The sequence below is a fragment of the Podarcis raffonei genome, chromosome 18 (assembly GCF_027172205.1).
Source record: "Podarcis raffonei isolate rPodRaf1 chromosome 18, rPodRaf1.pri, whole genome shotgun sequence".
Taxonomy (NCBI): Eukaryota; Metazoa; Chordata; class Lepidosauria; order Squamata; family Lacertidae; genus Podarcis; species Podarcis raffonei.
The window spans coordinates 7,212,160-7,239,931 of NC_070619.1; the positions used below are offsets into that span (position 1 = coordinate 7,212,160).

Here is a 27,772-nt window from a genome sequence, read left to right on the forward strand (position 1 = left end):
AAATCTGGCCAACATAAACAGCCTACACGATTCATGTTTCTTCAGATTTGTCATGTATCCCTTTTGGAAATCTCTACACAAAGGGAGATTTAGGTGGATAGGAGAGCAGGTGCTGTGCTTTGCAACCTCAAGCATGGCGAGAACACTTTTTTCTGTGAGGGTCTTCCTGATAATTTCCCATATATCTTTGGGATCAGAGATTTCAAAATCAGTTAGAGTGAGCCCTATCGAATCCAGTTTTCTCCTACAAATCACTGATAGTAGAGTTCATTTAAGGTCGGGGCAGCCCCAAAATCCTGTGGCTGTGAATAGAGCCAGGAGGATCCTGGAACGTTTGGTAGCATGTAGGGTGGGCGGGCGGGTGATCTAGCACCCAGACATCCAGTTTAGCAAGGAGGTCCTCTACTGCGGGGATGGCGTGCATCTCTCTGATGCTGGTAACGATATATGGCTTGCTGACATTTTCCAGGGGATCAGGGATTGGTTACAGGTCTGAAGGTATTGGCGGCGAGCCTGACTCGAGTGGCGGTTAGGCATTGGCAGGGGTATAATAATAATAATAATAATAATAATAATAATAATAATAATAATTTATTATTTATACCCCGCCCATCTGGCTGGGCCTCCCCAGCCACTGTGGGCGGCTTCCATAAAAACCAAAAATACAGTAAAATATCACACGTTAAAAACTTCCCTTAAGATGTCTTCTGAATGTCAGGTAGTTGTTTATCGCTTTGACATCTGCTGGAAGGGCGTTCCACAGGGCGGGCGCCACTACCGAGAAGGCCCTCTGCATGGTTCCCTGTAGCTTTGCTTCTCGCAATGAGGGAACCGCCAGAAGGCCCTCGGCGCTGGACCTCAGCGTCCGGACAGAATGATGGGGGTGGAGACGCTCCTTCAGGTATACTGGACCGAGGCCGTTTAGGCCTTTAAAGGTCAGCACCAACACTTTGAATTGTGCTCGGAAACGTACTGGGAGCCAATGTAGGTCTTTCAAGACCGGTGTTATATGGTCTCGGCGGCCGCCCCCAGTCACCAGTCTAGCTGCCGCATTCTGGATTAGTTGTAGTTTCCGAGTCACCTTCAAAGGTAGCCCTTTACTATGCAAATGAGTTGGGGGGAGGAACGCCATCACCTCCCCCAAATGATGAAGGGTAGTTCGTTAAAGGACCCCGGGGGCGTCGCCTCGTCCGAAACCTATGGAGACTAGGGCTCCCCCTGTTGGTGCTTAACCCCTTCTGGGTTTATCCTGGATAGTCTGATAGGACCAATGCCTAAAGCCAATACCGCTCTTACCTGTAATCAAGTTGTGGCCATTTTTCGCCCATTAACCTAAATTCTGGTGTCCACGTGTCTTTATTTATTCCATCTGCGGGAGGGGGTGGGAATCTCCACGCAAACAGTCTTTTCAGTTCCTTCGGTATCTCTGCGCCTACAATTCCTAACAAAAAGCCTTCTGTTTTTTTTAACAAAAGTTATCTCAAACATTTTTTTTTCCAGTTCATTGCAAGGTGGATAAAAATCAATGATTTTTTTTTTAAAATGGATTTTTAAAATTTAACTGGATTTTTTAAAATTTTAATTGGATTTTTAAAATAAAATGCTTTGGGAGGAAAAATCTTTCTAAAGATAGTTTTCTATTTAAGTTACATTATAGTCCAAAGGTTAAACTTTTGATGTGGTTTAAAAAACCAAAAAAACCTCAGGCTGAGTTTTAGTACACATGAAAAACTTAAAACAAATCCTTATTTCCTGATGAATAGCCTTTGGACTGCTGTTGTTGTTTAGTCGATTTTGTCCTTCTCTCGTAGTTTGTCTGTTAGCTTTGCCAATTCTGCATAGTTCATCCGTTTTTCTTCCCATTGTTCCTTTGATGGTATTTCTTCCGTCTTCCAGTATTGTGCAATCAAGATTCTTGCCGCTGTTGTAGCATAAATAATGTCCATTTTCCTTTCGTTAGCTCTTGATTTTAAATACCTAACAAAAAGGTTTCAGGATGTTGAGCAAAATTCATTTTGAACAATTTTTTCAATTCATTGTATATCATTTCCCAATCTTTTTAATGCGTTTGCATTACCACCACATATGACAAAATGTTCCTTCCTTTTCCTTACATCTCCAGCAACTGTTACTTTCCTTCCTAAACATCTTTGCCCAAAAAATGGGTGCATTTTGGAAGATGCCTTCTTACCCAAGTGTCTCATCTTTGTGTTGCAGTTGGGCCTGGAACGCTTTCACGGCGTTGGTATCCTGGGATTCAATTCTGCCGAATGGTTCATAGCGGACATCGGAGCGATTCTGGCTGGGTGAGTTTGACCGTTCCGAAAAAGGAAGCGTAACTCCGAACGGGACCGGAACCCGCTCGCTGTTTCTTTTCTTTTGTTGTAAATTTATTGATTTGGTTTTTCAAATTAAACTTTGAAAGTCACGTATCAACATAAAAAAACAAGGTACCATAGAATCTCCAGGGCCTTCCCTCTTCCCTGGAGAGAGCCAGTGTGGTGTAGTGGTTAAGAGCGGTGGACTCGTAATCTGGGGAACCGGGTTCGCGTCTCCGCTCCTCCACATGCAGCTGCTGGGTGACCTTGGGCTAGTCACACTTCTCTGAAGTCTCTCAGCCCCACTCACCTCACAGAGTGTTTGTTGTGGGGGAGGAAGGGAAAAGGAGATTGTTAGCCGCTTTGAGACTCCTTCGGGTAGTAATAAAGCGGGATATCAAATCCAAACTATTCTTCTTCTCCTTTGTGGGTCCTATTGTTAATCTCTTCCTCCTGCATCTTTTGTTGTTCTTTAGTCGCTTAGTCATGTCCGCCTCTTCGTGACCCCCTGGACCAGAGCACGCCAGGCACTCCTGTCTTCCACTGCCTCCCGCAGTTAGGTCAAACTCATATTCATAACTTCAAGAACACTGTCCCACCATCTCGTCCTCTGTCGTCCCCTTCTCCTTGTGCCCTCCATCTTTCCCAACATCAGGGTCTTTTCCAGGGAGTCTTCTCTTCTCATGAGTTGGCCAAAGTCTTGGCGCCTCAGCTTCAGGATCTGTCCTTCCGGTGAGCACTCAGGGCTGATTTCCTTCAGAATGGAGAGTTTTGATCTTCTTGCAGTCCATGGGACTCTCAAGAGTCTCCTCCAGCACCAGAATTCAAAAGCATCCATTCTTCGGTGATCAGCCGCCTTTATGGTCCAGCTCTCACTTCCATACATCACTACTGGGGAAACCAGAGCTTGAACTATATGGACCTTTTATAATACAATCCAAATCTTTTACATCTCCATGATACCCAAAATTCACCATTAAACTTATTCCAATCCCACAAACGGTTTTAGCTGTTTACGGTGGTTTTTAAGACAGGCATAGGCAAACTTGGCCCTCCAGATGTTTTGGGACTACAACTCCCATCATCCCTAGCTAACAGGACCAGTGGTCTGGGATGGTGGGAGTTGTAGTCCCAAAACATCTGGAGGGCCAAGTTTGCCTATTCATGGATTATAATCCCCCCCCATTCCTTATTAAAGTTTTGGGCTTTCTGATTGTTGCCATTTGATGGCATGGTCCCATCAACTTGAGAAACCTACTCGCTTCTAATCCCTTGGCCCATCGAAGGGTGCCCGCTGTCTTAAGATGGGCCACTTGGGATGCCCAACTAAATTTGTAGCATTCCCTTTGGGAAGACCAGATTTCAGGGCAGTTCACTGAAATAACATGCTTTGCGCTGAGACCAGACCACAGTAGTCCACCTGTCGATCATTGCTGCTTAAGCCGACTTGCAGCAGTGCTCTGGGGGTTTCAGAGTAAGGAATAATAATAATAATAATAATAATAATAATAATAATAATAATAATAATTTATTTATACCCTGCCCATCTGGCTGGGTTTCCCCAGCCACTCTGGGCGGCTTCCAAAAGAATATTAAAATACTGTGATACATCAAACATTAAAAGCTTCCCTAAACAGGTCTGCCTTCAGATGTCTGCTAAAAGTCTGGTAGTTGTTGTTCTCTTTGACATCTGGTGGGGGGGCGTTCCACAGGGAGGGCGCCACCACCGAGAAGGCCCTCTGCCTGGTTCCCTGTAACTTGGCTTCTCGCAATGAGGGAACCGCCAGAATGCCCTCGGAGCTGGACCTCAGTGTCCGGGTAGAACGATGGGGGTGGAGACGCTCCTTCAGGTATACTGGACCGAGGCGGTTTAGGGCTTTCAAGGTCAGCACCAACACTTTGAATTGTGCTTGGAAATGTACTGGGAGCCAATGTAGGTCTTTCAAGACCAGTGTTATATGGTCTCGGCGGCCGCTCCCAGTCACCAGTCTAGCATTCTGGATTAATTGCAGTTTCCGGGTCACCTTCGAAGGTAGCCCCACATGGAGCGCATTGCATTAGTCCAAGCGGGAGATAACCAGAGCATACACCACTCTGGCAAGACAGTCCGCAGGCAGGGAGGGTCTCATCCTGCGTACCAGATGGAGCTGGGAGACAGCTGCCCTGGACACAGAATTGACCTGCGCCTCCATGGACAGCTGTGAGTCCAAAATGACTCCCAGGCTGCACACCTGGTCCTTCAGGGGCACAGTTACCCCATTCAGGACCAGGGAATCCTCCACACCTGCCCGCCTCCTGTCCCCCAGAAACAGTACTTCTGTCTTGTCAGGATTCAGTCTCAATCTGTTAGCCACCATCCATCCTCCAACCGCCTCCAGATCAATGCCTTTTCCAGCCTTACCTGGAGACATCTGTAATTGAACCCGGTACCTGGGTGAAAAGCTGGAGTCTCCGTTTAAATCCTCGCAAAGTCTCCATTTAAACCCTTGCAGCCAGGGGCAGATTTCGGTTTGTTGAGGCCTTTAGCTACTGAAGGTAACAGGGCCCCTTATATGTCCAGCTGTCCTTTGTCAACAGCAAATTGTCGCTGTTTTTTGTGTTTAATATATGCTCTATGGTAATTTATGGAAGCAGTGGAAGACAGGAGTGCCTGGCGTGCTCTGGTCCAGGGGGTCACGAAGAGTCGGACACGACTAAATGACGAAACAACAATTTATGGACCTAATAATATCTAAAGCCATTTGCACATAACAGAATATGTATTTAATCAAAGGAATTGTTGAACTGAAATACAATTAAGAGGTATATTAATAGTGAAATAAAATTAAGTACATGAAGAGTGAAATAATTAAGCTCTAAATGATTTTTTTATTCTTAACAAACTTAATAATGCAAACACATTGGCATTTGGCAATAACAAAAGTTCCTTTAGAAAAACAATTTACAAAGACTCATAGTCTAGTCTCAGTCTAGAAACTTGCAATAACATGAAATGATAATTGTTTTTTATCTTACATTTTGGAAATGTACATCCAGTTTTTCCCCCCTTTACATTTTTTGGGGGACCTAAGCTATAGCTTGTTTAAAGTAAAGGTAAAGGGACCCCTGACCATTAGGTCCAGTCGTGGCCGACTCTGGGGTTGCGGCGCTCATCTCGATTTATTGGCCGAGGGAGCCGGCGTACAGCTTCCGGGTCATGTGGCCAGCAGGACTAAGCCACTTCTGGCGAACCAGAGCAGCTCATGGAAATGCCGTTTACCTTCCTGCCGGAGCAGTACCTATTTATCTACTTTCCCTGGTGTGCTTTTGAACTGCTAGGTGGGCAGGAGCAGGGACCGAGCAACGGGAGTTCACCCCGTCACAGGGATTCGAACCGCTGACCTTCTGATCAGCAAGCCCTAGGTTCTGTGGTTTAACCCACAGCGCCACCCGCATCCCACATAGCTTGTTTAGCTTATACGTAAATTCAGCACTGCTTGCAGCACTCCAGAACAACCTCAGAAGGAAGCTTTTGAATTGTGCACCCCCAAAAATGTTCAAGCAGGGACGCGGGTGGCGCTGTGGGTAAAACCTCAGTGCCTAGGACTTGACGATCGTATGGTCGGCGGTTCGAATCCCAGCGGCGGGGTGAGCTCCCGTCTTTCGGTCCCAGCTCCTGCCCACCTAGCAGTTCCAAAGCACCCCTAAGTGCAAGTAGATAAATAGGTACCGCTTTATAGCGGGAAGGTAAACGGCGTTTCCGTGTGCTGCGCTGGTGCTGGCTCGCCAGAGCAGCTTCGTCACGCTGGCCACGTGACCCGGAAGTGTCTCCGGACAGCGCTGGCCCCCGGCCTCTTAAGTGAGATGGGCGCAGAACCCTAGAGTCGGACACGACTGGCCCGTACGGGCAGGGGTACCTTTACTTTTTAAAAAATGTTCAAAACCGCCTGTTGCTCGTCATTTGGAGGGCTGGGAAAGAGGGCCGAGGGCTTTGGTCTGTGGCAAAGTTTGCAGCCTGGTTACTCTGTGTTCAAACCACATCTCAGATGTCTGTTGCACCCGGATTACAGGATTTCTCTTTTTTTCCCACACACACAGAGGTTTTGCTGTTGGCATTTACACAACCAACTCCCCGGAGGCCTGCCAGTACGTCGCAGAGAACTGCGGAGCCAATATCATTGTGGTGGAGAACGACCGGCAACTTCAGAAAATCTTGGAGGTGACGTGGGGTCGTGGGCTGTGGCTTGGGCACGCTTGGCCTTGCTGCAATCCTGTGGGCATTTGAGTGTTCGGATGTACGCTAGCTTGCGGAATTATACTTTTAGGGCCGTAAAGGGAGCGCAAAACCCAGATTCGGTAACCCAGGTTGAAATCGGACTCCTATAACCCTGCCGTCTCGAGGGAAACTGCGATCACAACATTAAGTTGCATTTACAGTGGTACCTCGGTTCTCAAACTTAACCTGTTCCGGAAGTCCGTTCCAAACCCCAAGGCACACTTTCCCATAGAAAGCAATGCAAAACAGATTGATCCGTTCCAGACTTTTGAAAACAACCCCTAAAACTGCAATTTAACATGAATTTTGCTATCTAACGAGACCATTGATCCATAAAATGAAAGCAATAATTAAGGTACAGTGGTTCCTCGGGTTGCATATGCTTCAGGTTACAGACTCCGCTAACCCAGAAATAGTGCTTCAGGTGAAGAACTCTGCTTCAGGATGAGAACAGAAATCGTGCTTCGGTGGCGCAGCAGCAGCAGGAGGCCCCATTAGCTAAAGTGGTGCTTCAGGTTAAGAACAGTTTCAGGTTAAGAACAGACCTCCAACTAAGTACTTAACCTGAGGTGCCACTGTATTATTTTTATTATTAATAATTTCATATATATATATATATATATATATATATATATATATATATATATGTGTGTGTGTGTGTGTGTGTGTGTACACACACACACACACACACACACACACACCCAGAGTGGTACCTCAGGTTACATACGCTTCAGGTTATAGACTCCACTAACCCAGAAATAGTGCTTCAGGTTAAGAACTTTGCTTCAGGATGAGAACAGAAATCGCGGTGCAGCAGCAGCAGGAGGCCCCATTAGCTAAAGTGGTGCTTCAGGTTAAGAACACTTTCAGGTTAAGTACGGACCTCCGGAACGAAATACTTAACCTGAGGTACCACTGTACTGCATTATAAAATAAATAAGGCAGTATTGTAGCTGATGACAGTCATGGTTTGGATGGGGGGCTTTTATCCATTTCCACAATCATTAGATGAACTGGATTCCACACAGTCACGAAGACAAATGAACCGAAAAAGCCTCAAAAACGCAAAATAGCAAAACCAAAAGCGCCAAACGTAATCCATTCCAGAAGTCCGTTTGACTTCCGAAATGTTCAAAAACCAAGGCGTAGCTTCTGATTGGTGCAGGCGCCCCAGAAACAATAGCCGACAGCCGCATCAGATGTTCGGCTTCCGAAAAACGTTTGAAAACCGCAACACTTACTTCTGGGTTTTCGGCGTTGGAGAACCAAGGCGTTTGAGAACCAAGGTACCACTGTAGTGTATTAAGCCATCTGAGCACAGGGATTTCCTCGTGGAAATGACTGCAAAGCTGTGGGATTGCTGCATTGAATTAGGGGGCTGGGATGGATGACCTCTGAGTTTCCCCCTCTCAGTTCTGTGGTCTTTCTTGCTCTAGGTTAAGAGCCAGTTGCCTCTTGTGAAGGCAATCATCCAGTATGGCGAAGAGCTCAAGGAGAAAAGGCCAAATCTGTACACGGTGAGTATCTCCTCTTTTCCTTCCATTCCTCCTTCTCTAAACCTCCCCTGAGTGCTTCATTGAGTTTGAGTTGGAAGGGACCCCAATCCCCTGCGGCGCAGAGATCACAAAAAAGCCAATTTTTGTCAGGTCGTGAATTTAAGCCGCGCTTTAACTTTTCACGGTCGGAATTTGGAAAAATAAAAGTGAGGCTTATATTCAGGCCAGTACGGTATACTGCCGGGTCAAAAATTAAGAAACCAAGATCATGATATGGACTTCAAACCGGTTTGGGGTGATATATCGATATATCACCCAGCCCTCATGGGGTCCTGAGCCATGTAAGACTTTATAGGTCAACACCAGCACTTCAGACTGGACCCAGAAATTCCCCGGCAGCCAGTACAGTTGGGCTGGAATTGGTGTTACATGCTCAAATCACCTTGTTTAAATCTTGTTTAAATAAATAGAATAAATAGAAATGTAGACCCTTCTTAATCAAGTTCTTGCCCTCTGTGGTTCTGTCTTTTGGTAAAGGAAAGGGGATGGGTAGTGCTGTGGTCTAAACCACCGAGCCTCTTCGGCTTGCCGATCAGCAGGTCGGCGGTTTGAATCCCCACGACGGGGTGAGCTCCCGTTGCTCGGTCCCTGCTCCTGCCCACCTAGCAGTTCGAAAGCACACCAGCGCAAGTAGATAAATAGGTACCACTCCGGCGGGAATGTAAACGGCGTTTCCGTGCGCTCTGGTTTCCATCACGGTGTCCCGTTGCGCCAGAAACGGTTTAGTCCTGCTGGCCACATGACCCGAAAAGCTGTGTGCGGACAATTGCCAGCTCCCTCAGCGTGAAAGCGAGATGAGCGCCGCAACTCCATAGTCGCCTTGGACTGGTCTTAACCGTCCAGGAGTCCTTTACCTTTACCCTTGTGTCTATTTCATTCATGCAGTGGAGCGAGTTCATGGCGCTTGGGGCCAGCGTCTCAGATGACCAGCTTGACAAAATCATCGCGTCCCAGAAGCCCAACCAATGTTGCACCCTGATCTATACCTCGGGGACGACGGGTCAGCCCAAAGGAGTCATGTTGAGCCACGACAACGTGAGTGAGATTCGCCGCTTTGGCAAACTTTCAGGAGAGTCACAGCCCCTGGGGGATGAAATCCTATCTCTCTCAAACTGGTCTCCCATATCAGATACCAGCCGCTTGAATTGTGCAAGATATCGCCATGGGTGAAAAAGGAGGAATGCAGTTATAATTAAGCCCATTTTGAAACTGGGGGCATGTGGGTGCCTCTGGTGGGGAAGGGCAAAATAATAATACTAATAATTAATAATTTGTACCCCGCCCATCTGGGTGGGTTTCCCCAGCCACTGTGGGCGGCTTCCAACATGATTAAAAATACATTAAAACATCAATCATTAAAAGCATCCCTAAACATGTCTGCCTTCAGATGTCTCCTAAATGTCAGGTAGTTGTTTATCTCTTTGACATCTGCTGGGAGGGTGTTCCACAGGGCGGGCGCTACTACTGAGAAGGCCCTCTGCCTGGTTCCCTGTAGCTTTGCTTCTCGCAGTGAGGGAACCGCCAGAAGGCCTTCGGCGCTGGACCTCAGTGTCCGGGCTGAACAATGGGGGTGGAGACGCTCCTTCACGTATACTGGACCGAGGACATTTAGGGCTTTAAAGGTCAGCAGCTACTCTTTGAATTGTGCTCGGAAACGTACTGGGAGCCAATGTAGGTCTTTCAAGACGGGTGTTATGTGGTCTTGGCGGCCACTCCCAGTCCCCTGTCTAGCTGCTACATTCTGGATTAGTTGTAGCTTCCGACTCACCTTCAAAGGTAGCCCCACGTAGAGCGCATTGCAGTAGTCCAAGCGGGAGATAACCAGAGCATTCACCACTCTGGCCAGACAGTCTGCGGACAGGGAGGGTCTCATCCTGCATACCAGATGGAGCTGGTAGACAGCTTCCCTGGACACAGAACTGACCTGCGCCTCCATGGACAGCTGTGAGTCCAAAATGACTCCCAGGCTGCGCTCCTGGTCCTTCAGGGGCACAGTTACCCAGCACAATATTTTGCTGGAAGCTGCCCAGACTGCCTGGGGAAACCCAGCCAGATGGGCGGGGTATGAATAATAAATAATAATAATAATTATATGTGTGTGTTGCGTTATCGCTAAAGTGTCGTGCCTTTGCAGATCACCTGGACGGCCCGGGCAGGAGGCAATTACGTCGGCTTGAGCAAAGCGACGGAGCGTCAGGAGGTTGTGGTCAGCTATCTGCCTCTCAGCCACGTGGCTGCGCAGATGATTGACATCTGGCTGCCGATCACGTTTGGAGTCCACACCTGCTTTGCACAACCGGATGCTTTGAAGGTGATGTTCAGGAAAATTTAAAAGAAAACCAGAACCCAGAACCCACAGCCCCGCAAAAACACACAGAAGCACTTGGGTGTTTTTTTTTCTACTTCCCATGTCATTTTTATTAAATCTCCAAAAAGATTCCCAAAAAATTAATCATCCTACACAACTTCTTTTTTACAAAACCCCACACAGTTTCTTCTTCTTTTTAAAATAATTTTTTATTGCAAAACAATTTACACAAAACACAGACAAACATAAAAAACACAGTACACCAGTAACAATTGGACACACACTAACAAATCGTCTGACTTCACACACACTTTTGACTTCCAAATCCCCTTATTGTGCTTTTTACACATTCTTAACCTATACATGAAGGGACGTGGGTGGCGCTGTGGGTTAAACCACAGAGCCTAGGGCTTGCCGATCAGAAGGTCGGTGGTTTGAATCCCCGCGATGGACGGGGTGAACTCCCGTTGCTCAGTCCCTGCTCCTGCCAACCCAGCAGTTCGAAAGCACGTCAAAGTGCAAGTAGATAAATAGGTACCACTCTGGCGGGAAGGTAAACGGCGTTTCCGTGCGCTGCTCTGGTTTGCCAGAACCAGTTAGTCATGCTGGCCACATGACCCGGAAGCTGTACTCCGGCTCCCTCGGCCAGTAAAGCGAGATGAGCGCCGCAACCCCAGAGTCGGTCACGACTGGACCTAATGGTCACGGGTCCCTTTACATTTACCTTTTAACCTATACACACTTCCTGTTATATCTATTACATATCACGAAAAAAATTAAATTTCTAGCAATCCTTAATATTCAAGATTCAATCTAAACCTGTCAGGAGATCTGCATTTTCACAGTATTGTTTTATATATTCTTTAAATATTATCCATTCTTTACTCACTTTCTGATTTGTATTTCCTCTTGTTCTCCCAGTCATTTTTGCAAGATGACTGCCATCATCTTGGCAGTCAAGCTTTGTGGGAATTAAGTCACAGGTTTTCCAGTTTTTTGCTATTAGGATTCTAGCCACCATAGTCACATACATAAAGATGGTTCTAATATTTTTTTTGTATTTCAGTGGACATATTCCCTATTTTCCCCTCAAAATTTTTATTGATTTTCAACCTTTAAACCATCACATAAACACATAAAAACATAAAAACACTCAACAAAGAAAAGACAGCAATAAACTAAACACAGAAAAAAAATATTTCTTCTGGTACCCAATTTCTTCACATTAATAGGTGACTTCCTCAAATCCCCTCTAACTGAATTTCATTATATCACTTTTATAACAGTTCTCCAAATTCATATTTCTAATAATATTAACTCCTTTCATTTACTAACCTCTTCTCCTTTACTATTATTTTAATCCTTAATACTTACTAAAACCTATTCCTATTCTACCCCTAAGCCTATTTGATACTTCCAAGGATTTTCTATTTATCTTATACCACAATATTTAGCTAAATATTCTTTAAATTTCTTCCAGTCCTTTCAGGGGACATGATACCTAACAGAAAGGCTTCTGGGGTTTTTTGGGGAAGGAGAATTTGAAAACCTTTTTAAGTTCGTTGTATATTATGTCCCAGAATTCTCATATACTCACCCAGTTCCACACAGTTTCTTCTTGACTTCCCACCCTCCCTTTTCTGATGTTTCCCATTTTATCATCTGTGTTTACAGCACATAAAAAGGTAAAGGGACCCCTGACCATTAGGTCCAGTTGTGGCCAACTCTGGGGTTGCAGCACTCATCTCGCTTTAGTGGCCGAGGGAGCCAGCGTACAGCTTCCGGGTCACGTGGCCAGCATGACTAAGCTGCTTCTGGCGAACCAGAGCAGCGCACGGAATCGCCGTTTACCTTCCCGCCAGAGCGGTACCTATTTATCTACTTGCACTTTGACGTGCTTTCGAACTGCTAGGTTGGCAGGAGCTGGGACTGAGCAACGGGAGCTCACCCCGTCATTCCGGGGATTCGAACCGCTGACCTTCTGATCGGCAAGCCCTAGGCTCTGTGGTTTAACCCACAGCGCCACCCGCGTCCCGTTTACAGCACATACATTTTTACTCATCTAAACTCCAGGTCTCCCCCTGGGGAATGAACCAGGGACCCCTTTGCTCCCACCTGACCTTCAACTCCCTCTCTCGAAATTTTATGTCCCGCCAGGGCACTTTGGTGGAGACCCTCAAGGAAGTGCGGCCCACGGCGTTCCTGGGGGTCCCTCGCGTCTGGGAGAAGATGCAGGAGAGGATGAAAGGCGCCGGGATGAAGTACTCCGCCTTGAAGAAGCGGATCGCCGCCTGGGCAAAAGTCGTCGGGCTGGAGACCAACCTGAGACGAATGAATGGGTAGGAAGAACGTGGTGGCCTTGTATTGGGTCCCAGACCCCTAGGGGTAGAACAGCAGGGACCTAATGTATAAAGGTAAAGGGACCCCTGACCACTAGGTCCAGTCGTGGCCGACTCTGGGGTTGCAGCGCTCATCTCGCTTTACTGGCCGAGGGAGCCGGCGTACAGCTTCCGGGTCATGTGGCCAGCAGGACTAAGCCGCTTCTGGCGAACCAGAGCAGCGCACGGAAACGCCATTTACCTTCCCGTCGGAGTGGTACCTATTTATCTACTTGAACTCTGACGTGCTTTCGAACTGCTAGGTTGGCAGGAGCAGGGACCGAGCAACGGGAGCTCACCCCATCACGTGGATTCGAACCGCCAACCTTCTGATCGGCAAGTCGTAGGCTCTGTGGTTTAACCCACAGTGCGTCCCATGACCTAATGTGTGGCGTGCTATAAATTTCATATCTGTGATCCATAATTTCTCCTGAGCTGCCTTTTCAATATTATGACCTATAGCGTGGTGTAGTGGTTAAGAGCGGTAGACTCGTAATCTGGTGAACCGGGTTCGCTTCCCCGCTCCTCCACCTGCAGCTGCTGGGAGACCTTGGGCCAGTCACACTTCTCTGAAGTCTCTCAGCCCCACTCACCTCACAGAGTGTTTGTTGTGGGGGAGGAAGGGAAAGGAGATTGTTGGCTACTTTGAGACTCCTTAAAGGGAGTGAAAGGCGGGATATCAATCCAAATTCTTCGTCGTCTTTGTCGTCTCCTCCTCCTCAACGTATCATTGCTGAATGAATGAATGAATCTTTATTCGCGTCAGCCATTGGCCATAGCAATAAAACAACAATACAATATACAAAGAATAGAAATAAAAAATCAATTATATAAAATACATTTTAGGGTTTTGAATCAATAGTCAAATAGTGGATCTTTTTCTGATGGCCCCAGCTAAAAACCTTGCCACCTTTACTGTCACCTGCTCATCTTGATCTGCCATGAGAAAGGACACTGCGGCAGTGGTTGGGCAACAATAAAAGAGGGGTGATAATCTCATTCCTCAAGTCTATACAAAGAGTGCAAGCCAGAAGGGCATGCGCCACCAATTTGGGACTGCCATCTCCACAGGGACAGAAGCATTTTTCGTGTGGAATCTGTTGGAATAGTCCCTCAAAGCCCAGCCAAGGGCAATACATTCAATCTTGCAAGAGTAAAAACGCGTCTGTTTTAGAATTGCTAGGTTATGCAGAGAGGGTGGCAGAGTGTCGAAATGGGAAGGTGGAAAATAGTCACGCCATGATCAAAATCTCCTTATTGTGGCCAAGTTGTTCCGACGCTCGATATCATTTAGGCGCTGACAAATTAGTCTGTTTGCTTTGCTAAAACCCAAAGTGAGTAGCTGTCGTGGTGATAAGCCACAAGAGTGAAGCTTATGATAGACAATTGTAGTCCAGGCACTTCTATATTTCAGAATTGCTAGGTTATGCAGATAGGGTGGTCTCAGCGGCCGCTCCCAGTCACCAGTCTTCCGTGCAAGAAGTGAGGTTACAGGGAACCAGGCAGAGGGCCTTCTCAGTGGTGGCGCCTGCCCTGTGGAACGCCCTCCCATCAGATGTCAAGGAAATAGACAACTATCTGACGTTTAGAAGACATCTGAAGGCAGCCCTGTTCAGGGAAGTTTTTAATGACTGATGTTTTAATGTATTTTTAATCTTTTGTTGGAAGCCACCAGTCAGATGGGCGGGGTATAAATAATGGTGATAATGATAATGATTATTATTATTATTATTATAGTATGGCAGCGTTCTGCTTGGACCCTGCAAAACTCAAGAGCTTCACAAACTTGTGAAACTCCTGATAAGATGAGGGGGCCTTTTCTTTTTCTTTCTCCCCCCCCCCCATTCAGACTTAAAACTGGAGGCTCACAGCGCTTGAGGGAAGAAGACAGGTATAATTTTTTTAAGTTTGTACAGTTAAACCTGCACTGTTGAGAAGCGCGCGCGCGCACACACACACACACACCAGTTCTTGTTGTTGTGCCTCTTTATCGACAGGAGTTTGAAGCCCTGCTGTAAAAGGCTGTAACTATTTTTAATATAGAATCATAGAATAGAGTTGGAAAGGGGACCCTGAGAAACATCTCTTCCAACCCCCTGCAATGCTGGACTGTGCAGTTGTCGATCGAACCTGCAACGATCAAATTCTTCTGATTATTTCACTACTTGCTGGTTGCTGCCCTGGTCTAGTCTGGGAGGGAAGGGCACAAGATGCAAACTCAACAATTGAAATACAGATTTTAAAGAAGAAAATGTTTGCAGGATGTTGGTTTGGTTTTCCCCCCCAGCGATCATTTCAGCAATTTCCTCCCTGACGGCCAAATCCCAGCTATGTCTTGGGAATCTCCGAACATTTAGCAACCCTTACTTAAAAACTCAGTGTCAAAGCGTTAGGGTGCAAATCGGATTTGAAGTGAGAGCAGCAGCGGGGAGTGAAATCTTAGTTTTTCCTGTGAGATCAGGTGAAGGTATAAAAGGTAAAGGGGCCCCTAACCATTAGGTCCAGTCGCAGCCGACTCTGGGGTTGCGGCGCTCATCTCGCTTTACTGGCCGAGGGAACCGGCGTACAGCTTCCAGGTCATGTGGCCAGCAGGACTAAGCCGCTTCTGGCGAACCAGAGCAGCGCATGGAAACGCCGTTTACCTTCCCGCTGGAGCGGTACCTATTTATCTACTTGCACTTTGACGTGCTTTCGAACTGCTAGCTTGGCAGGAGCAGGGACCGAGCAACGGGAGCTCACCCCGTCACGGGGATTCGAACCGCCGACCTTCTGATCGGCAAGTCCTAGGCTCTGCGGTTTAACCCACAGTGCCACCCGCATCCCTAGGTGAAGGTATAGCGTAACTCTAATATGCAGCAGAAATTGAAATTTTGAGGGAACCATGGAAGGAAGGAGGGGGAGTGTTAGGTGGAATGATGGATTGCAAAATCTGAAATGTTGTTCAAAAAAACCCATAAAAAATAAATGAAACAGTAATAATATATTGGGAGCGGTTGATCTCCCTTCATAGAATTGTAGCATTGGTAAAAGGTAAAGGGACCCCTGACCGTTAAGTCCAGTTGTGGACGACTCTGGGGTTGCGGTGCTCATCTTGCTTTATTGGCTGAGGGAGCCTGCTTACAGCTTCCGGGTCATGTGGCCATCATGATTAGCCACTTCTGGCGAACCACAGCAGTGCACGGAAACGCCGTTTACCTTCCCTCCGGAGTGGTACCTATTTATCTACTTGCACGTTGATGTGCTTTCGAACTGCTAGGTTGGCAGGAGCAGGGACCGAGCAACGGGAGCTCACCCCATCGCGGGGATTCGAACCGCCGACCTTCTGATCGGCAAGCCCTAGGCTCTGTGGTTTAACCCACAGCGCCACCCGCGTCCCATTTACAGCACATCTGAAGTCCAACTACCTGCATCTGAAGTCCAACTACCTGCAATGCAGGAATATTTTTACCTGATGTGGCACTCGAACCCACAACCCTGAGATCAAAAGTCTCAACTGGCGCGACACAACCACGCAAGCAGAATGAATTGTTGACACTCACTGAGAAATGTTTTCTGGAGCTCCAGACAAGGACTGAACATTGGTTCTTTTCAGTAATTCGCTGTCTCTCTAATTTCTTTAGGTCCGACGAGCTCCCTCTGAATTTCCGCCTGGCCAGGAGCTTTGTCTTCAAGAAAGTGCGTAAACAGTTGGGCCTGGACCGCTGCACCAAATGCTACACGGGAGCCGCTCCCATCACAAGAGACACCCTGGAATATTTCCTGAGCCTCGACATTTGCATATATGAGCTATACGGCATGAGCGAGAGCTCAGGGCCTCATACGGCTTCGTTCCCGAGTTCGTACAAACTGGGAAGGTAGGGGCGTAATTTGTATTTATTTTTTTGGGGGGGGGTGATCCAGCAACTTTTGTTGGAATCAATAGTCAAATAGTGGATGTTATTCTGATTGCTCCAGCTAAAAACCTTGCCACTTTTGCTGGCCTTGAAAGGACAGACGGACACACCCCTGACCATTTTGGGCAGCGCCTCAAAAACTTTAAATGCAATAAAATAAACTTGCAAACAATAAGAAACAGGAGTTTGAGAAAACCAACCAAAACATACCGTGTTTTTTGCTCTATAAGACTCACTTTTCCCCTCCTAAAAAGTAAGGGGAAATGTGTGTGCGTCTTATGGAGCGAATGCAGGCTGCGCAGCTATCCCAGAAGCCAGAACAGCAAGAGGGATTGCTGCTTTTGCTGCACAGCGATCCCTCATGCTGTTCTTCTGGCTTCTGAGATTCAGAATATTTTTTTTCTTGTTTTCCTCCTCCAAAAACTCTTGTGGCCTGGTGCGTCTTATAGAGCAAAAAATACGGTGAATGGGGAGGCTTTCTGTAAGCTGTACCCACAAAGCCTTGCACCTTTAAAATGCGGGGGGACGGGACAGGAAAAAATCGATTTGATTTAAATCAACTCCACCCTGAATAAATCCCTAAGATGCCCTGCGACTCCTAAAAACACAAGAAGATTTAGGCACAAGATTCTTCCGTTACTCCTTCCTGTTCTTGCAGTGACCAATCAGATTTCTCTGGACCCCGCAAGCAGGACCCAGCTCCATTTTTTCATCTACTATCTTCCTATAGGGCAAGGTTTATCAAACAGCTGTTTCTGGACTACAACTCCCATCATCCCTAGCTAGCAAAGACCAGTGGGCAGGGATGATGGGAATTGTAGTCTCGAAAACAGCTGGGGAACCCTGCTATAGGGACAAAAGAAAACTTGACTTTAAGCCGTTTCAAGAAGGGGGGGAGAAAAAAGGGGGGGAGGATGAAATGCCTAAAACGTGAAATGTAATTTGGAAATGAGCAGTAAATAATAAGGGTGGTTAGTGAAACATCGAGGCAGCTGGGCAGGAAGTCGACTTTCCCCCCCTTGTATATAATTTTTTATTACTTTTCTTAACATATCATTTTCAACAGTAATTAAACATACTTTTACATCTTATTCAAATTTTTGACTTCCATCAATCCTGTCTGAAAAGGCGACTTTTAAATTTGTACAGTGGCACCTCGGGTTACATATGCTTCAGGTTACAGACTCCGCTAACCCAGAAATAGTGCTTCAGGTTAAGAACCTTGCTTCAGGATGAGAACAGAAATCGTGCTCCGGCGGCGCAGTGGCAGCAGCAGGAGGCCCCATTAGCTAAAGTGGTGCTTCAGGTTAAGAACAGTTTCAGGTTAAGAATGGACCTCCGGAACGAATTAAGTACTTAACCCGAGGTACCACTGTATTAGATGTGAATCGATTTGATGTTACTTCGTTTTGTAAAGATGGAAGGGGATGGAAATCAATTGGGGAAGCCCCATCATATCAGACAGAGCATGCGAGCTGTTTTCCTTTCGGGAAAGGGGCAAGTCTCGACTGCTCACAAGCCGCTTTTTCTCCATTTGCCCCAGTTCTGGCAAAGAGATCAGGGGCTGCAGAACGATGCTCTTCAAGCCGGACTCCGAAGGCGTTGGTGAAATTTGCTTCGCTGGGCGCCATGTCTTTATGGGTTACCTGAACATGGAAGACAAGACCAAAGAGGCCATCGATGACGAGGGATGGCTGCATTCGGGGGACCTTGGGAAACACGACGCAGACGGGTTCCTCTACATTACGGGAAGAATCAAAGGTAAACAAGGCCCCCTTCTCACGGTCCTTGGAAGAACCAGAATCCTTATTTTTATATAATTTGCATTTTATTTATTTGTTAACATTCTTATATTACATCGGTAAACATTGTCACATTACAGGATTTTAATATAATTTCCAACATGTATACAAAAATTACATACAAATTTTATATACAGTGGTACCTCAGGTTACATACGCTTCAGGTTACATACGCTTCAGGTTACAGACTCTGCTAACCCAGAAATAGTGCTTCAGGTTAAGAACTTTGCTTCAGGATGAGAACAGAAATCACGCAGCGGCAGCGTGGCAGCAGCAGGAGTGGTGCTTCAGGTTAAGAACAGTTTCAGGTTAAGAATGGACCTCCGGAACGAATTACAGTGGTACCTCGGGTTAAGTACTCAATTCCTAGCAATTAGTAATAAGAATACATTTATATTGTTACAATTAAATATTTTTTATTAGGTTTTCAAATACATAACGCAGAGTAAGTTATCGTTGGAAGTAAGCAGATATAATTATGCTTCCCTCAGCCAGTAAACAAACATACACAGAACTACTATAACAAATAAATGAATTCATTGAAAACAACCTAAATCCCACCCACAAACTAAAGACCTTTTGGTTCTAAGTACAGTGGTACATTGGGGACGCGGGTGGCGCTGTGGGTAAAACCTCAGTGCCTAGGACTTGCCGATTGTATGGTCGGCGGTTCAAATCCGCGCGGCAGGGTCTTTCGGTCCCAGCTCCTGCCAACCTAGCAGTTCGAAAGCACCCCTAAGTGCAAGTAGATAAATAGGGACCGCTTACTGGCGGGAAGGTAAACGGTGTTTCCGTGTGCGGCTCTGGCTCGCCAGAGCAGCTTTGTCACGCTGGCCACGTGACCCGGAAGTGTCTTCGGACAGCGCTGGCTCCCGGCCTCTTAAGTGAGATGAGCGCACAACCCTAGAGTCGGACACGACTGGCACGTATGGGCAGGGGTACCTTTACCTTTACCTTTACAGTGGTACCTTGGGTTAAGAACTTCCAGAGGTCCGTTCTTAACCTGAAACTGTTCTTAACCTGAAGCACCACTTTAGCTAATGGGGCCTCCTGCTGCTGCCGGAGCACGATTTCTGTTCTCATCCTGAAGCAAAGTTCTTAACCCGACGTATTTCTGGGTTAGCGGTAACCTGAAGCGCCTGTAACCTGAAGCATACGTAACCTGAGGTATCACTGTAAGTACTTAACCCGAGGTACCACTGTACTATGAAATGTAGCTCAGGTGTATTTAGGTTCCTGATGGCTTATGCCGTGTCGTCTCCTTCCAGAGTTAATCATCACAGCCGGTGGTGAAAACATCCCTCCTGTCCCGATCGAGGATGCCATTAAAGAGGCGGTCCCCATTCTCAGCAACGTCATGTTGATAGGGGACAAGGCCAAATTCCTTGCGATGCTCATGACTCTGAAGGTAACTCCTGCTATTTCCTGTCTCCTTCCCCAATCTTTTTTTTTTAAAATAATTTTTATTGATTTTAACATATAAATTATAAAATGTACCACAAAACTTATCACTTACACAATCTTTTTAGACTTCCATCAGCACCTCTGATGATCCACCGTTTTGACCGCTTCTTATGCATTTCTTAACTTTATATTGCCTTTACATCTCTTAACGAATCTTCCTTCCCCTTCTCCATTTTTGCAATACTTCGAATAATACTCCTCACGAAACGTCTTGCAAACCTACAAACGTCGTCTGATCTTCACAAATACTTTTCAAATAGTCCGTAAATTTACTCCAGTCTTCCGTGAATTTCTGGTCCGGCCGGTTTCGAATCCTTCCTGTTAGTTTCTCTAGTTCTGCATAGTCCATTAACTTCATCCTCCGTTCTTCAATCGTCGGTGTCTCCTTCCCCAATCCTGGCGTGTCTTTCCGTGTCAGGGCAGTTATTTGGTGCATGACAGCTGCAAAGCTTGTTATAAGAAAAAACTGCTCCCTTTCCGCAGTGGTGTCCAAACTTTTTTCAAAGAGGGCCAGATTGGATGAAGTGAAGGGCCATGAGGGCCGACCACAGTTGACCTTTTTTTAGGATTGAAGTTGTTGTGGGTTTTTTTTAGGATTTTACCCCAGGAAATAAACTTTGAAGGTGACCCGGAAACTGAATGCAGCAGCTAGACTGGGGACTGGGAGTGGCCGCCGGGACCACATAACACCGGTTCTGAGAGATCTGCATTGGCTCCCAGTATGTTTCCGAGCACAATTCAAAGTGTTGGTGCTGACCTTGAAAGCCCTAAACAGCCTCGGTCCTGTATACCCGAAGGAGCATCTCCACCCCCATCGTTCAGCCACTGAGATCCAGCACCGAGGGCCTTCTGGCGGTTACCTCATTGCGAGAAGTGAGGTTACAGGGAACCAGACAGAGGGCCTTCTCGGTAGTGGCTCCCTCCCTGTGGAACGCCCTCCCATCAGATGTGAAGGAAATAAGCAGCTATCCTCTCTTTAAAAGACATCTGAAGGCAGCCCTGTTCAGGGAAGTTTTTAATATTTAACACTGTACTGTTTATCAATCAATCAAAATGTTTATTCGGCTTTACGCCCATCATGAAACACAACACAACAAAACAAATCAAATAAAACAGCGGACTCATACAAACCACAAGTAGTATAACACAGTTCACAACTCACAAGGACAGATATTAGCCGTTCATAAAAAAAGTTTAAGATTAAGATTAAAAATTTTAGGCACTACACTAAAATCAATAGCTGATGTCATTATAGAAAATTCTTATAACTATCAATAATCAGCTAACATTCCATTCCGTCTCTTGTACGAGAGGACGGCTGTTAGGAATTTAGCAACCTGTAGGGTAATATAAGGATCCACATCTTGAAGAACCCAGACAAGCTGTAGGTCTACTGGTTTGTCAGCCATAGGCTGGATTATGGAGTTTAGTATACTAGCACGGGCTGAACTGTACAAAGGGCAGATAAACATAACATGATGTAGAGATTCAGATGTTTTCATTTCACAAGCACACATTGAAGGGACTTGGCCCTTAGTGAATCTATGTCTCAGCACGTTTGTTGGAAAGACATTGAACCTAGCTCTAATGAAGGCATATCGGTGAGACGCGGCCATAAGCGAAGTTAAGTAGGACGGAGCACGGTAGATAGGGGTTATGCCGAAATTTAACGGCGAGCAGGCTCCACCACCAGCTGTACTGTTTAACACTTGATTGGTAGCCGCTCAGAGTGGCTGGGGAAACTCAGCCAGATGGGCAGGGTATAAATAATAAATTATTATTATTATTATTATTAGGACCAGATTAAACTGACCTGTGGGCCGGATTAGGCCCCCGAAACTGACTTTGGACATGTCTGCCTTACGGGGTATTCCTTAAGTGGGTTCCCTATTGGTAGGAGAAAATAACAGAGGCCAACCAGAGAATATTGAGAAGCAAAGCAGCTAGTAAGCCTGATCTTTATTAAAGTTTTGCAACAGGGTCCCCACTCACCACACGCAGGAGAGAGGAGAACCCCAAACAATGGTACGCAAGCCCTTATATAGACTCTTGAAATTGTTCTCCCAAGACCACCACCACCCAAAAAAAACAAACCACACATCATACGTACATCACAGAAGGGAGCGGTCTACAGCAGAAATCTGGCCTGCCAGGATACCTGATAATGGTCACTGATGGCATTACCTGGGCAGCCTGGCCGTTCGTTTTTTTTTTAGCTCCTGAGTCCAGGTCACAGGCTCACCCTATTCATTCACAAATACGCCCTTAAGACAGGATTTGCAAGCGGAAAAACAATGGGAAGCCTTTCCCCATTTGCCTCCCTTTCTGCAAAGGAATATTTGACGCCACTGGGAGAGTCAAAATGGCTTCAGGATGGCTCTCCCGTAGTATTTCAGACACATGGTTCATATATTTAGTTATGTGTGCATTTATGAATATTTATTCCATATTTGAGACCTTAAAATTCTTATAACAAGCTGTTCATGAAGTTGACTCTTTATTCAGCACAGCACAGAGAGCACAGCAACACTTTCCTGTAGATCTTGCCTCCCCCCCTCCCTAAGGCAGTTGTGTCAAGATCTCTTCCTACACTCGAGTAGGACCCTGGCAGAGACACATGCCTGACTGGCATGTTCTCTCCCTCCTGGTCGATCGTTTGGGAGCTTCAAAAGCTTTCTTCTGCCCGAATATCACAGCGACCGATGCCAACCGACACCGGCACACTTAGGGATCTGTTGCACAGCTTGCGTAACAGACCTCAGCAACCCGGCATTTTGGCTAATCTACTTTATTCACATATAAACACACACGGAGCACTGCAACATGGCTCCCTCTCTCTCTAGCATCAGACAGCAAAGAGAAAAAGGACAATAGTCCCACTTCACGGAACACAGTAACACAAACATCCTGTCTCCGTCACTTCCCACTCTGTGGAGTCAAAACATACACCGTCATATGATAGACAAGAATCCCATGACTGCAATCGTAGAGCAGGAATCCTAACAAATTGCAGGGACTGTGTCTTCCCACAACTGGCTGTGCTTCTCCTGGGTCCTTTCCGAGCGATCTGAGATTCTGCCAGCGTGTCTGTCTGTACTACACCCTCTTCACACCTCTTCTGGTTCTGGGAGACTAGCAGGGAAGGGAGCAGGAGGGGGACACCACTTGGCTCCTTTGCCAGCCTGACTTCAGCTCTGGTCTCCTGGCTCCCCTTTCCTCCAGCCTGATTTCTGCACTGCTCTCTGCCACAGACTCTCCCTTCTCCCAAAGCCCTGTCACTCTTTCCTCCTCCTCATTCTGCTCCCTTATCTTCTCCCTCTGAGAGGGGGCGAATGTGGCCTAACTTCTTCAGTCCAGTAATTCAGCAGAACTTGGGTTGGAAAGATGTGTGGAAAGGATCTTAGTCCGCGTTGCGGCCTCCTGTGTTGGCTCCCGTGCCACTCCTTATGCATTCTCCCGTTCCAGTGCGTGGTGAACCTAGAAACCGGAGAGCCGGAAGACGCGCTGACGCCTCAAGTCATCGAGTTCTGCCATAAACTGGGCAGCAAGGCCACCAAAGTGTCCGACATTGTGAACAGCAAAGACCCGGCTGTGTACAGCGCCATTCAGAAAGGGGTCACGTCCGTCAACGAACGAGCCACTTCGAATGCTCAGAAAATCCAAAAGTGGATGCTTCTAGACAAGGATTTCTCTATCGCAGGCGGAGAACTGGGTGAGTGGGTGAAGCTGGTACCCTTTTCCTTCAGTGGTCGCGTTTTTATGGAACTTTAAAATCTTACCATACATATTCCAGATTCCAAATTCATTATATGTTTCTCTTTAAACTTAAGAACAGCACTCCAGGCTGTTCTTACTTCCCATCCCTGATGCAGGTGGCCCTGTGGTCTAAACCACCGAGCTTCTTGGGCTTGCCAATCGGAAGGTCGGCGGTTCGAATCCCTGCAACGGAGTGAGCTCCCGTTGCTCTGTTCCAGCTCCTGCCAACCTAGCACAGGAGTAGGCAAACTAAGGCTTGGGGGCCAGATCCGGTCCAGTAGCCTTCTAAATCCGGCCCACGGACGGTCCAGGAATCAGCGTGTTTTTACATGAGTAGAATGTGTCCTTTGAATTAAAATGCACCTCTGGGTTATTTGTGGGGCCTGCCTGATGTTTTTACATGAGTAGAAAGTGTGCTTTTATTGAAAATGCATCTTTGGGTTCTTTGTGGGCCATAGGAATTCGTTCATTCCCCCCCCCCCAAAATAGTCCAGCCCCCCCACAAGGTCTGAGGGACAGTGGACCGGCCCCCTGCTGAAAAAGTTTGCTGACCCCTGAGCAGTTCAAAACCACGCCAGTGCAAGTAGATAAATAGGTACTGCTGTGGCAGGAAGGTAAATGGCATTTCCATGCACTCTGGTTTCCGTCACGGTGTCCCGTGCACCAGAAGCGGTTTAGTCCTGCTGGACACATGACCCGGAAAGCTGTCTGCGGACAAACGCCGGCTTCCTCGGCCTGCAAGCGAAATGAGCGCCGCAACCCCAAAGTCACCTTTGACTGGACTTAACTGTCCAGGGGTCCTTTACCTTTATTACTTTTTACCTCCCATCCCATTTACATCCTGCCGCCTTATAAACATTTCCCCTAAGAAATATCCCTCTTATTTCATATGTTATCACTATTTCAAATCCTGCTCACGATTTCATCTGATTATGGTATTTTTTCAGATATTCCAAAAGGGGCTTTCATTCTTCCATGCGTAGTCCATCGTGTTGGTTTCTTATTGATGCTCTGTAGTTTTCGCTTTAAAATCCATTCTTCTTTTGTTGGTGTTTTCTCTTCTTTCCAGTTCTGCACATGGCTGCTGCTGTTGCATGCGTAAATAAATTTTTAGTTGCCATTTGGCCTTGCAAGGGGCTGGATTGGATTGCCCTTAGGGGTCCCTTCCAGCGCCGTGATACTATGAAAAAACCATACAGAAGGTTAAAAATTCTGCAATGGGTAAATGAAGGAATGGTCCGCCAAGACGCATTGGCAAAATTTCCAAGTAGTTTTTTTTTTGGGGGGGTTGACAGCCTCTGGTCTGCACTGAGTAGCAGCCGCTGCCCAGGGTTTAAAACAGGACCCTCAGGATCATCCAGTCCAACCCCCAGAAATATGCAAGCTTGTCCCTTCCGGGGATCGAACCTGCAACCTTGGCCTTAAAAAAGGTAGAGGGACCCCTGACTGCTAGGTCCAGTCGCAGACGACTCTGGGGTTGCGGCGCTCATCTCGCTTTATTGGCCAAGGGAGCCGGCGTACAGCTTCCGGGTCATGTGGCCAGCATGACTAAGCCGCTTCTGGCGAGCCAGAGCAGCGCACGGAAACGCCATTTACCTTCCCGCTGCAGCGGTACCTATTTATCTACTTGCAGTTTGACGTGCTTTTGAGCTGCTAGGTTGGCAGGAGCAGGGACCGAGCAACGGGAGCTCACCCCGTCATTGCGGGGATTCGAACCGCCGACCTTCTGATCGGCAAGTCCTAGGCTCTGTGGTTTAACCCACAGTGCCATCCGTGTCCCTTTGCAACCTTGGCCTTCTCAGCAACAATATGAACCACCTGAGCTCTCCAGGGAGCTCCTTGGAGACGGTGCCAGGAATCGAACCTGGACTTTCTTCGGAGAAGCCTCGTGTTTTCTCCGGCCTAGATCCTAAAGCTCTTTCTCTTGTTTCCAGGCCCCACGATGAAACTAAAGAGGCCCGTGGTCGCCAAGATGTACAAACAGCAAATAGACCAGCTTTACGCGGACTAAACGAGCACCTAATGATCGCCGGAGCAATGCATACCCGCCGGTCTGCCTCTATCAGAAGTCCAATCTTCGCTGCACGGATCGCCTTCATATGGAAAGAGAAGTGCCACCGTCTCTCGCTCCTCTTTTCACTACCCTTATTGAGAAACGAGGTTTCAATAAAGGCAACTCCCCGAATTCAGCTTGGTTTCTCTCCTCGCCAGTTGCTCCCTGTCCCACCCACCCCTTCCAAAGCGGTATTTCGGCTGCAAAACACCAGTGGCCTTTGCTGCTTTTCTGTCTCTCCCCGCCCCCTCCTGGGCTTGGTTTTGGAACCCCATTTTGGCACAGGGCTCCAGCCTGCTCTTGTGGCTTTGCACCCGGGCAATGTCCCTCGCCTTTTCTGCCACCTCTGTGTCTTCCACAACCCACCTTCACCCTTTCTAGAAATTGAATGTACAGAGAGTGTGGTTTTTGTCCCCTAACTGTGCCTTGCAGGGGAGGAAAAACCCTGCGGTTTAGACGTGCAAATAATGGCAGCATCGCCTGTCCCCACGGTCTAAACAGAATTCTATTCTAGCAAGCGGCTGGCGGGAGTTGCAGTGAAACCATCTCCCCACTGAACCGACTTCCTTTCTTCTTTGTTGAAACGCGGCACAACTTTATAGTTGTGCGAGCTTTTCCCCACCCTCTCCCACAGACACCCACGACCCACCGAGAAACAACCACAGATGTCTTTCACGTGTGGATAAAAGGAAATCCGGTGCACTCACTAAAATCCTTATTATTATTATTATTTATATTTTGGAGTCCGTTCACTTGGTGAGGCTCGGCTGTAGCATCCGTTTGCGTGGAGCCTTTTTCGCAGAAACACAGGCAGCAGCGACTCTTACGAATGTTTCCCCTCTCCTCCTGGCAACCAGATTTTAGCGGTTCCTCCTGCGCCACCGAGGGAACGTTGGAAGGTGGTGGGACGTTGGAAAATCCTTGTCTGTGAACGTGCTTTTTGCCCTCTGGGGGAAATGAGCACATGGGACTCCCTGGCATGCAAGAAAGGACTCTAAAACTCTTATCTGAAAGTTGTGCCCATTCAATCGTGCCACAAGCGTTGCCAGGCTTGGGAGAACATCCGTGTAGCTTTCTGAGGCTGGTTCCTGTTATTTTATAGTTTTATTTCCCTCTCCTTTTTGCCTGTACTTGCTAATTTGACTACAGATGTAAGACCTACCCACAGCGAAATAATTCTGGGAAATATTTGCTCTCCAATGCCTCTTGTTTATGCTGAAGCTGTTAAACCTCGTCGTGGAGAGACACAATATGTTCTGGTGTGCTGCAGAGTTGAGAAATAATAGCCTATGGGGGTATTGTTGTAGGGTGTTTGGCTTTTGTTTTGTTTTGTTTTTTTAGAGAGAGAGAGTTGTGCCCGTGCAGGGATAGAGGGAGGTATCTGGGTGTAAAGCGAGGAGCTGTTGACGTCCAAAGAAAATACTTCCGGAATGTAAATGGCACTGGGTATTTGGTGTTGTGGTTAAATCATGTTTGCAATTGAATGTATTGGGGTTAAAATATCGGGGCAGTTGAGGGTCCTTTTGTACCCCCTCAAAAAAAAAGACAATGTTTGCTATGAGCCAAGGTTTATGTACACCTCGCCTGCCCTGTTGGAATGAGTGTTTAATAAAATTTCCGAATATCTCAAGTCTTGGCTTTTGTTTTTCCCTTTCGTTCTCCTCCTAAATAATACTGCTCCTTAGTATTTCTTCTCCGGTTTTAAAGGATACTGCTTCTTAGTAGGCAAACACCTTGGACTTAAGTTGTCTAGGCCTTTTTTTAAAAAAAATGAAACATTTGCTGCATTGTGAGTGTGGAGAGTTTTAATTGGCTATTTAAATAGCTTTACTTCCCGTAAGCCGACCAGAGAACTTCTATGTTACAGGGCAGAATGCAAATAACTTGTCACACCAAGCTGCGCCAAAGTCATGTTTAGCTCCGCCATCTTGATTCAAAATGGCATCCAAACGTGGACAAAGACCACTACCTCCATCTTGGGAGCCGTTG

At 46.9% G+C, this 27,772-nt stretch overlaps 1 protein-coding gene across 3 annotated transcripts in view; it reads left to right on the top strand.

Moving 5' to 3' along the window:
* Window positions 1–27,413, top strand: part of ACSBG2 (acyl-CoA synthetase bubblegum family member 2) — a 42,570-nt gene extending 15,157 nt beyond the window's left edge. For 2 of the 3 annotated variants that reach the window (XM_053372726.1, XM_053372728.1), the window contains exons 4-15: window positions 2,218–2,306; window positions 6,396–6,516; window positions 8,010–8,090; window positions 9,015–9,164; window positions 10,264–10,440; window positions 12,595–12,776; window positions 14,665–14,706; window positions 16,436–16,669; window positions 18,252–18,469; window positions 19,779–19,918; window positions 23,440–23,686; window positions 25,665–27,413. In XM_053372726.1, the coding sequence (XP_053228701.1) occupies window positions 2,218–2,306; window positions 6,396–6,516; window positions 8,010–8,090; window positions 9,015–9,164; window positions 10,264–10,440; window positions 12,595–12,776; window positions 14,665–14,706; window positions 16,436–16,669; window positions 18,252–18,469; window positions 19,779–19,918; window positions 23,440–23,686; window positions 25,665–25,741 (1,758 nt within the window). In that variant the 3' untranslated portion in view covers window positions 25,742–27,413. The remainder of the gene's footprint in view (window positions 1–2,217; window positions 2,307–6,395; window positions 6,517–8,009; window positions 8,091–9,014; window positions 9,165–10,263; window positions 10,441–12,594; window positions 12,777–14,664; window positions 14,707–16,435; window positions 16,670–18,251; window positions 18,470–19,778; window positions 19,919–23,439; window positions 23,687–25,664) is intronic. The other variant, XM_053372727.1, reaches the window with a different exon arrangement.
* The last annotated feature ends 359 nt before the right edge of the window (window positions 27,414–27,772 follow it).